The following is a 15114-nucleotide window of genomic DNA, read 5'->3' on the forward strand; positions in this document are numbered from 1 at the left end:
TGCTTCCTCATAAAATAAAGGTGATGACATAGAACAACTTTGTATTGATTTTCAGGTTCTTTTCACACTAAGGGGACAAATGAACCCAAACCATGGCAGCAGCATGCCCCCCACAGCACAACAGAGCCACCAGATCTCCTCAATGTAGAGGTCCACCATTCAGTTTTGTTCTTTCATTTGTCAGCCTGACTTCAGAAATGAAGTGTTTCGTGAGACATGATGTTTTATTACTGGCTACACATGGGCCATTGAGATAATTCATTCATGAAGTGGGTGGTAAATAGTAGATTGCTAGCATGACATTTGATGAAAAGAGTCCAAGCAAGATAACAAAGACCTTTGGGATCTTCATAACTATATATATGGCTACCAAAACTCACAATCAACATCATGGACTGTGTAGATGTGCAGTAAAGTGCTGAGCGAAAACTTACATCAATACTTCTCACGGTTGAAGAGACAGGTAGGAAATAGACCTAATTTAAGAAAACAAGTGATAGTGGTATAACACTTGACACTTGTAATTAAGCACTGTTCAGTCTTAACTCACTGTTAGAGTTATGTGGCTGATTGTTCTCATTTCCAGCTGCATTTTCAGAATTCTGGAAATGATTTATTGTCTGGAATAATTCATAGCGTAAAGCTATAAAGAACAGTATTTAACAGTGGGAGGATGATACCCTTGCAATTATTGTGATTTTTGCATCAGGTTTGAATTATTTTCTCGACCAAAATGTGGTACTCAGTACACACAGTTAAGAGATGTGGATAGAGGTTTTAAGGATCATTTATTGTCAGTTTTTTGGTCTTTGTTGGTGGCGATGGAGGCTTGGTCAGGAACCTAGGAAGAAGGTTCCAGGATAAAATCCAGGAATGTCTGTGGGTTGGTAGGTAGAAGAGGTGTACCATGTAGAGGCTGTCAGAATGTGTGAAGCAGAGAAGCTCCAGACTTGAACCTCAGACACAAGGAGTAGCAGAGCCACTTAAACCACAAGAGAAACTCCAGAAGAACAAAACTGAGGTTGTCTGAGGCAATGCTACCACATGTATCGGTAGACTGATCTGGCAGCGACTAGAGGGTTGAGATGGAGTTTTATTGATTAGAATTCTGAAAATAGACAAGAAGCATAAAAGAAAGAAATGAGTGACAATTTAATGTTTACATTTATATTATATTTTTACAGACACGCTACGACAAATTCTCTCACTGTTGCTGATTTTGGCATTAGTGGAGCACACATATTCTACTGCTGCTTCTTTTCAAACTGGTAAAATGCAACACATACACAAATTTGCTCATTCACTGTCTTTCCAATGCACATCATTATGATTGAACTTTCTTATTTTATGAAATCTGGCTTTCATTTCAGAAAACTTGGAGCTCAGTGACACTGATGCTGCCAGGAATGTTAATGCAACCCAGCCCTCACCAGGACAAACTTTGCACAACTGGAGAAGCTGAGAAACAGGTTCAATTATGTTGCAAGTAGCTGTAAAGACATCAGAGACAGATATGATGAACAAGAAGGTAAGTAGGCCTAGTTTGTAGGAGACATTTCTATTTGCAATAAAAATGAAAATCTTTAATCAATTCAGTATGTTTTAGTCCCATCAAACATGATTTGTACAAATATGTTGGCATGTAGCTGAAGCTGATGGCCCAAGATTCAAAACAATGGTGGGAGTTATTCTCTCAACTATGTTTACTATCATGTTTCCAGATGGGTTGTACTACCTGACCACAGCCAATGGCATGGTCTATCAGACTTTCTGTGACATGACCACCGCTGGAGGTGGCTGGACGCTGGTGGCCAGCATCCATGAGAGCAGCATTAGTGGAAGGTGCACAGTGGGTGATCGCTGGTCCAGTCAACAGGGCAACGACGCCAACCGGCCAGATGGAGATGGGAACTGGTCCAACAGAAACACATTTGGAACTGCAGAGGGCACCACTTCTGATGATTATAAGGTATATGGGAAATTTGGGACCTATGATAGCATCTATTCAGAGAGCATCTATTAATGTGGGTAAACACTGTGGGCTAGAGTGTTTTTTGTCTTTTTTTCTTGTCTTGATCAACTCCACACTTGATTCTACGTCCTGCAGAACAGACTGCAACAAAAGTGACATGTGCATAACTTTCTGAGTTATTAGTCACTGGAAAAGTTGAAAACAGCACCTTCTACTGTGGCCAGTGTTATTGCACTTTCCACTCAAGGTCATATTTCACCCCTGTGGGTCTGCAAAGCCGTTCTCTAATGATGTTAACAGATTGTGAGGCAAACCTTTCTTGAGGACTGGTTGCTATTAGCATTTTATTAGTCAATTTATAGCCTACAGTGCTGGGAAAAAGTATATGTTGTCTTCTGTTTTTACATATTTCTCACACTTAAATGTTCCAGGTCATTAAACTAATATTTATATTTATTTAATATTAGACAGAGATAATCCGCAAAATACAAAATACAGTTTTTAAATGATGATTCATTAAAGATTTATTGAAAATCTATATCACACCTGTAACAAAGACATGTAAACCTAATAACTGGTTGATCCCTTGGCAGCAACAACTGCAGTTAAATGTTTGCTTTTCCATGTCCTTGGAGGAATTTTGTTCTACTCTTCTGTGCAGAATAGTTTTAATTAGGCCACAATAGATGGTTTTCAAGCATGAACTGTCCTTTAAAATTCTTGCCACAGCATGTCAATTGGACTGAAGTCCGGACTTTGACTCTGCCACTCCAAAACCTTAATTTTGTTCTTTTTGAGGCATTCAAATTCATGATTGCTTATGTGCTTTGGGTCATTGTCACTCTGCATAACCCATCTGTGTTGAGCTTTAGGTCTTGAACTGATGTTTGGACATTGTCCAGGAGGATTCTCTGACAGAGAGCAGAATTCATGGCTCCATCAGTTATGACAAGTCGTCCAGATCCTCAAACCATCACACTACCACCACCATGTTTCACTGTTGGTATCATGCTCTTCTTCTGGAATGCAGCAATAACTTTACACCAGAACTAATGGAGTCTCCCAAAAATTTCCACCTTTGACTCATCAGTCCAGAGGATGTTATCCCAAAAGTCTTGGGGCTCATCTAGATATTGTTTTGTAAATGTTGGTCAAGCCAATATGTTCTTTTTGTTCAGGAGTGGTTTGATCCTTGTATCTCTCTCATGGATGCTGTTCTTGCCCAGCGTCTTCCTTATTGTGGAATCATGTAGATGGACCTTAGCTGAGGGAAGCAGATATTTTGATGTTCATCTGGCTTCTTTTGTGACCTCCTGGATGAATCGTCGCTGTGCTCTTGGGGAAATGTTGGTCATTGGTCCACTCCTGGGAAGGTTCATTGTTACTCCTTTGTTGTATGTACATGTTGTATGCCATTCCACTAGGGGGCTCTATTACTCCTGTGGTGCATGTTCTTGTTCAAGTGAATGACCATGTTGATGTTGGTTGTCACGAGGTAGTTGAACATGCCAGAGGCAAAATAAATTTTCCTGAACTAAACGTGGAGTGACCTTATGAACTAACATTCATCACTGTTCAATGTTTTCTCCGTTTGTGGACAATGACTCTGTGGTTCTCTGGAGTGCCAGAACCTTAGCAATGGTTTTGTAGCCCTTTTCAGACTGATAAATGTCAATGATTTTGTACCCATTCTTGAATCTCTTTATATTGTGGCATCATGTGTTGCTTGTTGAGACCCTTCAGCTACTTCACAGTGCCAGACAGGTTCTATTAAGGGATGTTTAGGTTCAACAAGTATGACAGAAACAATACCTGGGTGTGGCTGGTGAAATGGGCAGCATTTTTTTCTTCAGGAAATGAAATCAGCCTTCAAAAACTGCATTCTGTATTTTCTTGGGTTATCTTTGTCTTTTATTCAAATATGCAAAAATAGAAGATATCTGTAGGGGAGCAAATACTTTTTCACTGCTTTGTAGGTGTGGCAAGTTTTAGATTCAAGACAGACAACTGAATGCTGAATGAATCAACAACTGAAATATAATCTCAACCATGATTGCAGTTATGACAATAATAATGTGTGTGTTTTTACAGAATCCAGGTTACTATGATATATCAGCAAAAGATATGTCTGTGTGGCACGTTCCCAACAACTTTCCGCTGGAGCACTGGAACCTGGCATCCATCCTGCGCTACCACACTAGCAACCGCTTTCTCAGCCTGTATGGAGGGAACCTCTTTGAGCTCTTCCAGGTAAATGAGTTGTTTTTTAATTACAAGCGTAGATTCAGACACTGCTGAATGTTTGAAATTTGTGACAACAAATGACACCAAGGTGAAAAAGCTGTTACTTGTTGCATATACAGTTTTCTTAAGTTTTGTAGAGCCACATTTTCTAATTCGCTAAATCACAAATTGTACCTGGAACAACAAACAAAAAACAAGTGATCCATCCACTAATTAATTCTCAGGTAGACAAAAAACCCTAACAACATTCTAATGAAACGTGTCTAGATGCAAGCAGTAATTAAGGGGCCAAACCATTCAGCAGGACACAGTCGCTACAGCAGCTTTTATGTTTTATGTCAGATGACAAGATGATAAAAGTGGAATTCAGGATCTGCAGATGAGCAGGTGTCTATCGTAGTACCTTTCTTTTGATGTTTTTCTGACATCACCAATACACCAATGAGACATAGCATTATGACCACCTGCCTATGAGTCCACCAGACAGTTTTATGGACCAAAACCAAGAGGTAAGAAGCTCACGTAGCAAAGAAAAACGAAGACAATAAAAAACTTTGTCAACATCATTGGTGGATGTGGATGTCAATCTGGATTAATGTCTGGGACCATGAATTATACACCAATCGGGCATAACATTTTGACCACCTGCCTAATATTGTGTTGGTCTCCTTTATGCTGCTAAAACTCCTCTGACCCAGTGGGGCATGGACACAGGACCTCTGGGGATGTCCTGAGGCACTGGGATGGTGGCAGTGAATTCTGTGGGTCCTGTGGGTTGTGGGGTGGGATCTACCTAGATCAGACTTATCCTGGCACATTATATGGATCTGGGGAGTGGTGAACAGCTTAGCTCTGTCGTGTTCCCCGGATCACTCCTGAGCAGTTTGTGTGGTGTGTCGGGGTGCATTGTCCTGCTGAGGGTGGCAACTGGCATCAATGATGCTGTTGCCATGAGGGGTCTGGGGGGTTACTTGACCTACAAAGTTTAGGTGGGTGGTACATGTCAAACATCCACATGAATGTCAGGAGTCAAGATTGCTGCTACTGTTTGCCTTTTTCTGTGATTGGGATGATCAGTGGCTTAGTTATGCGTACATATGTTTTATCTGAAGACTATTTGCTCATTGTAGTGCCGTTCAGTGCTCAAAAGATGCAGTTATTTGGACAACCTCACAAATGTTTGCCGAGTCCATACATCAAGTGCATGGTGTCAATATGTAGAACAGTTTCTGAGATTTAGCAGCTTTTCTGTTGATTTGACAAGAAAACATTTCTGTAGGACAAACACATCAACAGTAATTATGCAAAACATAGTTTTTCCACTTGCATTTTCCCCTAGTGGTGTAATGCGACATCAACATTTGTTGTTAAAAGATCAAAGTGTTGCTGAGATATGAAGCTGCTTCCTGTGCTGTAACAAATGTAATGAGTATTTTTGAAAATAGAAAATCCAATGATAACATTGGGAGGGTTGGTCTGAAGATTGTATGTACCAATTTTGGTGAAAATTAATTTTGGAAAACAATTTGTGTGCTGCTGTTTAACTTTTTCATAAAATCCAATATAGTGGGAGTCCAATGTGGTGACAATTGACATCAACATGCACTGGAAGTGGCTAAATCCAAGGAATCCAATGGTGCATTATGTTTGAAAATTGGGCATATGGTTTAAACATTACAGGCTTAAATGCACCTCCAATTTTAACCCATTGTAACAAATAGTGCTCGAGGTACTGGCATAAAACTTGGTGAGAAGACTTGGTGGATAGTCCTCAGTAAATGGGCCCTATCATATGGTGTTCAGGGCGGTGATAGACTGCAGTGGCAGAAAAAGAACAAAAGAAAGATAGAGACACAATGGGTTCTGCCCAAAGTTAAATATGTGTGGTTGTCAATTAGAAGCCTGTTATCTTTTTGCATTTGTTGCTGGTGTTTGCATAGTTTGACTCACTGCATGTAGATTGCAGGGAAAGACCTGCCATTGGCCATGCCTTTCCTGTGGTTTTTATGTCCTCTGATATCTACATGTTACTGTTTTCAAAATCCCCCTCACTGAATTTACCGAACAACTATCAACAATGAAAACTGAACATTTTGCAGAAGATTTGGATCATGCACTAAGGCAGCTCTGCTACTTATTTTCTTAAAAAGTATATAAACCATTTTAATGACAGTGCTCAAATCCGTACATGGAAATGTTCCTCTAAAACAATTTCCCCGTCATTTGATGAGGCACTGTCGCTGTTTCCTTCATTTCACTCTGCCCAGTATGATTGTGATTGGCTTGAAGAAATGCAAACAAGGCAGACAGTTTTTCCCTTTATAGCGGAATGGTAAAGAGGTGCAGTGAGGCCATTCTGTACTGCAGTATCATCTGACTGTGCAAGGCTACTATGGACATAAATAACTCAAACACCAAGACTCAGACTCAGGCTGAATTTTCGACATGCAAATATATAACAGTGATACAAAAATAATTATTTGAATGAGTGGTCATGATGAGATTGTTGCATTTTTCCAGCAATATCCAGTGAGATACAACATTGGTTCGTGCAGCAACAGAGGTCCAGCCATTCCTATTGTGTATGACTTTGGAGACGAGGAGTCCACCAGACAGTTTTATGGACCGAAACCAAGAAGTAAGAAGCTCACGTAGCAAAGGAGATAGAAGACAATAAAGAACTTTGTCACCGTCATTGGTCTATGTGGATATCAATCTGGATTAATGTCTGGGACCATAAATTATATATTTGCTACACAAATGTTATGTATAATATTTTTATAAATTAGAGAATTATATTCAAATTATTAAATAGCTGAGAATGTCCTAATGAACCATTCTGCTCATGAAGGTTGCACGTTTTTTTCTTTTTCATATGACAGGGGAGTCTGAACCAGGATTCATCACATTTAGACCAATAAACTATGAGCGTGCAGCCATGGCTATCTGCTCTGGGCTCAAGCCAACCGGCTGTAACTCTGAACATGTGAGTTTCAATCCATTATCAGGCTTTTGCTGTCAGCGAGGAAACACAAGAAGTGATACAAGCCTGACAATCCTGTTTTTTGTGTCTCCAGTATTGTATAGGAGGAGGAGGGTATTTCCATCCAGAACAGTGTGGGGATTTTCCATCATTTGACTGGGACACCCTGGGCAATGAGCAAGACTGGAGCGCCTCCAAAGAGATGAGTGAAGCTGCTGTCTTACTGTTTTACCGCCAAAAAAACAAATTGCATATATAATCTGTGTATTCCACAATCCCACATGTTGCCAGTTATGGCCAAGTCACACTTATTTGTTTATCTTTTAACCAGTCTTTTAATATTTCAGAGAACCTTCTGCTTTGTCCAGCTCTGTAAGAACAGATCAGGTATTATGGTGAAATTGTCTCATGTAATTAAGTCACAAACCAGTAGATGGTGATACTGAGCTGTGCATTCAAAAAAAACATGAACCTTTTGGCTTGTTGGATTTTTTTTTGCCATATTTGCCTTTACCCTATGGAGGCACCATTTGTCAGCCAGCCTTTAATCTGAGTGCATCTTCATGTCCTGGATGTGTGTTTCCAGCTACTCAAAGCTTCCACTTTTGTCATCCTCTATGTCCATTAAGATCTTTCAGAACCCTCAGCTGAAGATTGTTGTCTGATTCTCTGTGATCTGTTATGTTTATGTCCAGTCCTTCAAACCTGATTTAGAGCTCAGCTATTGCTGAGAGAAACCCACTGACCACACCAGCTGTTGGCAGGTAACAGCGATGAATATTAGACTGAGGTAAACGGTTGCCACATTTACTGCCTTTTATCAAATACCAACGAGTTTCATGAGAAATTCCTATAATGTTGGGAAAAACTACAAAAACATTAACAGGCAGGGCTGGTATTTTCTGTTTTAATGTTTTTTACTATTAGAAAGACCCATTGAAAGACCATGAACAATCTGACTTTCAAGCTCAAGTAAATCTGTTCCTATGAATTAACATTTTCTAAACCAAAGCACAGCTACAGAGTTTAGTTTATAAAGAGGGGAAACAGATTTTCTAAGTCAGCTGGGCACCAAAGTTTTTAGCAAACAACACTCAAGCAAGAACAAAACAGAGGATTTGTTGGACTACTTTGAGCAACTGATTAATACAAATTTGGTTTGATATCAGAGTATACAGCAGCAGACAGTGTAAATGGGATTGTTGGGCAAAATAGGTCCCTACTTATATGCATTTAAAACCTTTTTAATAACAATAGCGGTCTGTGCTATAGAAGAATGTGCCTTGTCAGTAGGAGCAATCATTCATTTATTGGTTTTGGTGTTTTCATAAGGTTCCCCTAACAATAAGAGACAGAATATCACCAGGACTAGTGTTAACCCTTTAAGATCCACCATTGTGCAAGTCCGCCAGGACATATTTTTACATTTTTACATGCTGTAGTGCCATTTTTTGGAGTATTTTTATTTGCTTTACATCAAAATAACCCTGATATCCCAGTTTTTAATAATATGTATTGACTTATGTTTTAACTACTACAAAAAAATTGCTTAAAAGTGCAATAAACCTTAAAAAAATGAAAATCGTTTTGTTTTTTTCCACATATATTTCAAAATACAGAAATTGCATAGCTGTATCCCTCAGATTTGTAAATGTAAAAAAGTTGCACAATATCCTTTGGAACCACAGGAAATTTATTTGGAGTCTGTACATAATTTGCTTTTTGAGATATGGTCAATTTTATAACCTGTAAAAAAAAAAAATAAACAAAACTGCAAAATTTGCAAAGAGACAACATCAAAACAAATTATTTACAATAGTGCAATCAAATTTCTAAGTGTGCCAGATACTTATGAACACACATATTTTATGTACAAAACCATGGTCAGACCATAAAAAGTGCATTTGAAAATAAAAGAAAATCGTTATTACTGAGTTGAATCAGAAACAGTATTTTGATGGTCTCCTGGTCCAAGTACTTGGACAGGTCTGATGGAGAAGGGCTGTCCACATATTCTGACAGAGGTGGCTGGACACCTGGCCTCCTTTTGGGCAGGAAATGTGGCAGAGAAGGTAAGCTGTCAGGTTCCTTCTCAGTTTTCCAGCCAGCTGTAGGGAGCGCCTCTGGCCCGGAGCGCTCGCTGGTGGAGCGGCTGCTGCAGCGTCTCCTGGCTGGAGGCGGTCTGTCCCTCTACCTCTCGCTGGGTACCAGGACAGCAGGAGACCTCCATTCTCTCCTCTTCCTCCTCCTCCTCCTTCCCAACATTGTAAATGCTGCACACAGAAAAAGTTACGTGGTACATTAGCTGTGCGCAGCACATGACTTGTAAAAATGATGCGTATTTTGCGCGGAATGCTTTCGGCGGCGTTCCATGTATATTATACTTTCTTTACTTTTGTCCAACTCAAAACAAACAACTTGTCATGAATACAGACTTACATGTCACTGGAATGATCAATTCCTTCGATAAGATCGGCTTCATCCGCGCTGGTGGCAGAATCCGGGCCAGATGAGTGGCTGGACTCTTCATCCGACTGGAGTTTGCTGGAGAGCTTTGCTCCAGATGTAAATAGTTTGGCGCGACCAGGTTTTCGCGGCTCCACAACTAATGTGTGGAAGTGTGTCAAAGGTGTGTGTGTGGTGGGTCCGTGTACGGATCTGGTAATTGGATTTTCCCTTCTGAAACGGGTATTGACAAACAAAAAACGAGTGGTTATTTGATTTTCGTTTTAAAACACAAATATTAAAATTTAAATACAAAGCGTTTTTCCTTTTCATGATCAAAAAGGGATATACGATTTTTTTAAATGCTTTGATTTTCGTTTTATATTTAGAATAACAAGAAAGTAAAATCAGTAAGAGACAGAAACGAAAAAAGGTCCGTTTTTTCATTTTCTGAGACCGGAAATGGTCATCAGCAAGTGTGGAGCGAAACAACAACAAGATTCTCAGAGGGCGGAGCCAGAGAGCAGTGATTGGTCAGACAGATAATATAGAAGACAGCGCGCTAGCGGATCAAGTCTCTGTATATCTATGGTCGGCATGTCTGGTGGCATCTCTGGCTGCTGTTGATCTTGTTCTTGGAGTAAAACACGGTAAGAAGATAAATACTTCTAACCAGTAGCGTTGTTTTGTTGTACGTTAAGTCAGCGACTTGTGAAGAGTTGTGTTTTGTCGTGTTTGAGCAGTTGGTCCGGACGCGTTAGCTAGCTAAGCGGCTAAGTTAGCTAGCGGGCTAATAAACACAGGTGGCTAACTTACCGCTGAACACCTGTGTTAGTTGCTGCCACAGCTGTCCGTCATTATTAGAAAGACCTTCTCAACCTGTATTTCTCTGCTGTGTATTTGAGCTTTTAAAAAGTTATTTTACTTTAAGGTTAACTGAAACCATTTGAGCTGCACTGAAGTTTAACATTCAGCTGGTTTGAATTAAACCGCGCTTAACATTGCGCAACATTACCTCTCTGAATCTCCATAATTTCATTAAATTCCTTCTCTCTTCCACTGCTCAAGTTCAATCCAGTATATAAAGTGACATTAATAGTGAATAAACTAACAACCAGCCATTGTATTTATTTATTACTGTATGTATTTGTAGTAAAACATGAGTTAAAACATCCTACTTTTGGATCTAGAACTGCACAAGCCGTTCATTTTCAGTCACCTGACGAGTTAAACTCCCCTTTTTCTGTGAGGTTGAAGCAGAAAGTCTGAGTTAACAAAGAAAGTTCTTTATAATTTGCGGTACCTGTTATCTCTGACTGAGGCTTTAGTTTTTGTTGAGCTGATTTACACGTAGAAACTTTGTTCAGGAAAATTTTTCAGTAGCTCAGAGGACAGGCTGCTTTTTACACAACCTTGTAAGAGAATGTCTGTCAATGCTTACGGAAGAATTTAGGAACACAACACTTCCTAAACAGATATTTTGAGGCTGTGAGGTTGAACGTTTGAGAGTATATCAGTGTTTTTGTTTGTGGTCTTTCTGTTTCTAGGTGGAAGCTGAATTAGTGAGGATGACTCCTGCTCCTGTCATCTCTAAGCTCCTCACACATCTTTACCTGCACATGAGGAAAATCACTCCTGTAGAATGCAGGTATGTTTGTCATTATTATAAAAAGATGTTGCCTGGTGACCTGTCAGAAACCCATCATACAGAGTCAGCCAAAGTAATGTTTACACACATCAGGAAAAGAAAAACTTGCATAAATATTTCAATACCAAATTTATTCAGACATCACAAGATTAATAAAAGTTATCTTTGGCCTCTACAATTACAAGAGGTGCTCAAAGTGGTGGCCACTGGCTTCCAGACATTTCTGTTGTGTTGTAGACGTCACTTGTTGATGCTCCATTCATGAGGGTAGCGCCATCTGTTGGGAAAACATCGTACAACAGGACACAGAGTTATCGTGATTTGATCAAACTTAGAAAAAGGAATCTGTATGTATAGAAGTACTTATACAAATGAAATATTTATAAAAGTTTTTCTTTTCCTGATGTGTGTACATTATTTTGGCTGACTCTGAACTTAATGAGAACAAAACTGTCATTTAATTGTTGCTCTGAAAGCTTCTTTAATGAAAACCAGCTGGTGTTCTGCTTTGAAACAAACTGCTGTTGAGGTCTGTGTTTTTAGGTTTAACCCCACAGTTTCTGAATGAACTGATAGTTGTTTTTTCCTGATCAATGTGGACGTTATAATTGATGGTAACATTTACTGATCATATAATCAGCATGACAATATAACCGTATAACATTCTGACCACCTGACTAACACTGTGTTGGTCCCTTTATGCTGCTAAAACTCCTCTGACCCAGTGGTTCATCAGAACCTCTGGGGATGTCCTGTGGATTCTGTGGATCCTGTGGGTTGCAGGGTGGGTCCTACCTAGACCAGGCTGATCCTGGACCATCCCACAGATGCTCCATCAGATCTGGATGTGGGGAGTGTGGAACCCAGGTGAACAGCTTAGCTCTGTCGTGTTCCTCGGACCACTCCTGAGCAGTTTAGTTTGTCCTGCTGAGGGAGGCAGCTGGCATCAAGGAATGCTGTTGCCATGGAGACTAGGGGGTTGTTTGTCCTGCAGTGTTTAGGTGGTGGTACATGTCAAACATCCACATGAACGTCAAGGTTTCCCAGCAGAACGTTGCATTAGAACAAGATGATGGATGTTGTTCTTTTCAGCTGTCAGTGGTCAGAATGTTGTGGCTGATTGGTGGATCTGTCTGCCTTTACTCTGACATCCAGAGTTATACAAAAGTGTAGTATGTGTGCAGTGCAGAAGAGATTTACTTTATTGTATGCAGTTTTTTTTGTTTTTTAAGGGAGAGCATTTTTTTATCCACCTGAAGAAGACCTAATCTTTCCCTTCAAAGGATGGTTAATTGTTACTACGGCTTCCATAGTGGTTCCATCAGAGAAAATCATATCCATATACAGATCTTTATTAATTCCAGGGCTGGTTCAGTAAAGATTATAATAATAACTTCATCAGATAATTCTTGGGTGCAGTTGGAATTTTGCAGCCTGAGAGATGGTTGAGAAGGTTTGCAGTTCTTGTTTTAGCAAAATATGTTATAATAGAAGATCTTTATTGTCATTGTACATGAAATTATCTGCAAACCAGCAAAGTGTATCAGTCTGAGGTATTTAAAAATAAGTAAAGAAAAATGCTTCTACAGCCAATAATAAACAGAATATTTTGAGGGAATATTCTAAAAAGGAAAGAAAAGCTCCATTCTCACTCCTCTCAGGATAAACTGTCATTAAAATTGACTTTAAATTTAGCTTCAACACAAGATAAAAACATTTACTTTCATTACTGATGTTGTCAAGTTTTAATAAAGTTCATGCTACTTTTATAAAGTGATGAAAGTGAATAAATTGTATTTCTGTGATCTGTGTTTGATTTCTGTCTTTTCTCCTGTCATCCAGATGTTCAGAGGGAGATGATGCCACATCTGGTCCAGCTGATGGAAGGTCTTGAAGTTCTCTGACTGGCCTCGACTGAAGATGGTCGTCTCACTGGATTTAAGGTTCAGATGCTCAGTAACAAACTCCACCAATGAGCCAACAGGGAAGCTTTAGGTTTATTAAATGTTGCTATGAAGGTATCACTGTTTTTCTTTGTGAATGCAATGTGCTCCAACTGAAACTTGAATTAAAACTTAGAAGTAAATCCTTCCATCTGAAAGGATTAGTTGCATTAATAACCTCATAACATTCTAATTTTTATTTCAGTCTTGGCTGGAAATAGAATCTCTGTATTGATTCAGGTAAAAACTGAACTTCACAGCATGTTGGAGCAAAACAACCAGATGAAAACTGTGATGGTGTTGGATTGTCAGACTGTAATGTGCAACATTACGGCCTGATCAGGAAGCGGGCGAGCTGCTCCATGAACCGGGACGAGGGGGTCTACACCCTCTCGCATACCTGGGATTCCATCCTCCAGAGACCACCGGACGGCGGGGGGCGTGGCCAGTCTGACAGATTCTGACAGATTGGTCAGACCGGTCCCATGATAAAAAAGGACACGTCGGATGACGCTCTGAAGAAGACTGCAGTTGAAACATGTCAGCTAAGGTAAAACCATCTTTACTTTGATTTGTCGGTATAAAATATAACGTTATCCTATGAAGTCCCATCTAGTTTTTATGATGAATGTGATGTTTTAATTTCTCTGTGAATAACTGCAGTCTAATGCAACAGCTGGAGTTGTAACATCTGTCCTGATATTGATCATGAAGTATTGATCAGAATACTTATGGTCAGCAGTCATCCCTGAAGTTTTACATTAAAATCTTTACTTGTGTTGTGAACTTTGGTAAGAAGCAGAAACGTTAGCGTTGCCATGGATACATGAGTGTTAAATTCTGTCCATGTTTCCATTTTGGGAAATGCAGTCCAGTTCCAGAATGTGGAGGAATTTAGTCTCACAATCACAGACAATAAATATTATCTGAAAGTCGGGTTATTGTTGTTTATCAGCACAATACAAAAAGATTAATGTTAGAAATATTCCAGTTAAGACTCTAGAATATCATGATTTATGTAAATTTACTTCAATAATATGAATGTTCAGGTTAAGATTGTGCAGTGATATTTATTATGTAAGTTTAGCTGATTAAAGTTTATGACTCTGCACTAAAACATTATTTAAATTGACATCATTATTATAATATTTAGGGTCAGACCCTACAGTATTGAGATTAAGAAATCAAATATTCTATAAAATGTAAATACACTGAACTCATTTGGATATATTTAAGTGAGACTCTACAATATTATTTGACACAAATCTATCTAAATCAAAATTTTAATAATTTTCACGCCAAACATTTACTGGACTGATTTAAATATTAAAATCACTCCTTTCTAATCCTCTGCTGTACGTTCAAACCTGAGGCATTAAATAGAAACACACAAGTATCTGATTGAAGGAACTTCTGCAGAGTCCTGGTTCCAGAACATGATGATAGAATTATAGACAAACTTTAACAAAAGCTGCCTGAGAGTTTACAGGTTTTTATGTTGGATTTCTTCAGTAATTTAATGAGAGTTATCAGCAAAAATCAAGTGTTCATTTGATGAATTTGATTTCCTAAAACATCCAGAATTGGAGCTCATATCTTTGGCAGCTGTAAAGTTTCTGCTCCTTCAAAGTTCACAACACAATGAATGAATTCCTAAAACACTCTCAATGCTGAAGAGCATTTGATGCTGAAGCAGTGACCAGTTTTTCTGTTTCTTCTCTGGAGATGCACAATGAGGGACGTCTGCAGAGACTGAGAAAGAGTCTCACCACATCCTGACATGAGGAAAAAGACTTTATTGAAGACTACAATGAGAAAAACTATCAGACAGCAGACGGCTGCATTCAAGGTGAGCTCTGAACATTTGATCTGGAACAGG

The 15114-nt window shown here is 39.2% G+C and overlaps 1 protein-coding gene across 1 annotated transcript; it reads left to right on the forward strand.

Moving 5' to 3' along the window:
• The first annotated feature begins 92 nt into the window (after positions 1-92).
• LOC111583540 (intelectin-like) lies at positions 93-8755 on the forward strand. The gene is made up of 7 exons (XM_055009560.1): positions 93-144; positions 1424-1528; positions 1722-1969; positions 4064-4222; positions 6737-6854; positions 7099-7202; positions 7294-8755. Exons 1-7 carry the CDS (start codon positions 93-95, stop codon positions 7456-7458), a joined length of 951 nt encoding a protein of 316 aa, XP_054865535.1. The 3' UTR covers positions 7459-8755.
• Positions 8756-15114: the final 6359 nt, after the last annotated feature.

This window comes from Amphiprion ocellaris, chromosome 4 (genome assembly GCF_022539595.1).
Source record: "Amphiprion ocellaris isolate individual 3 ecotype Okinawa chromosome 4, ASM2253959v1, whole genome shotgun sequence".
NCBI classification, from domain to species: Eukaryota; Metazoa; Chordata; class Actinopteri; family Pomacentridae; genus Amphiprion; species Amphiprion ocellaris.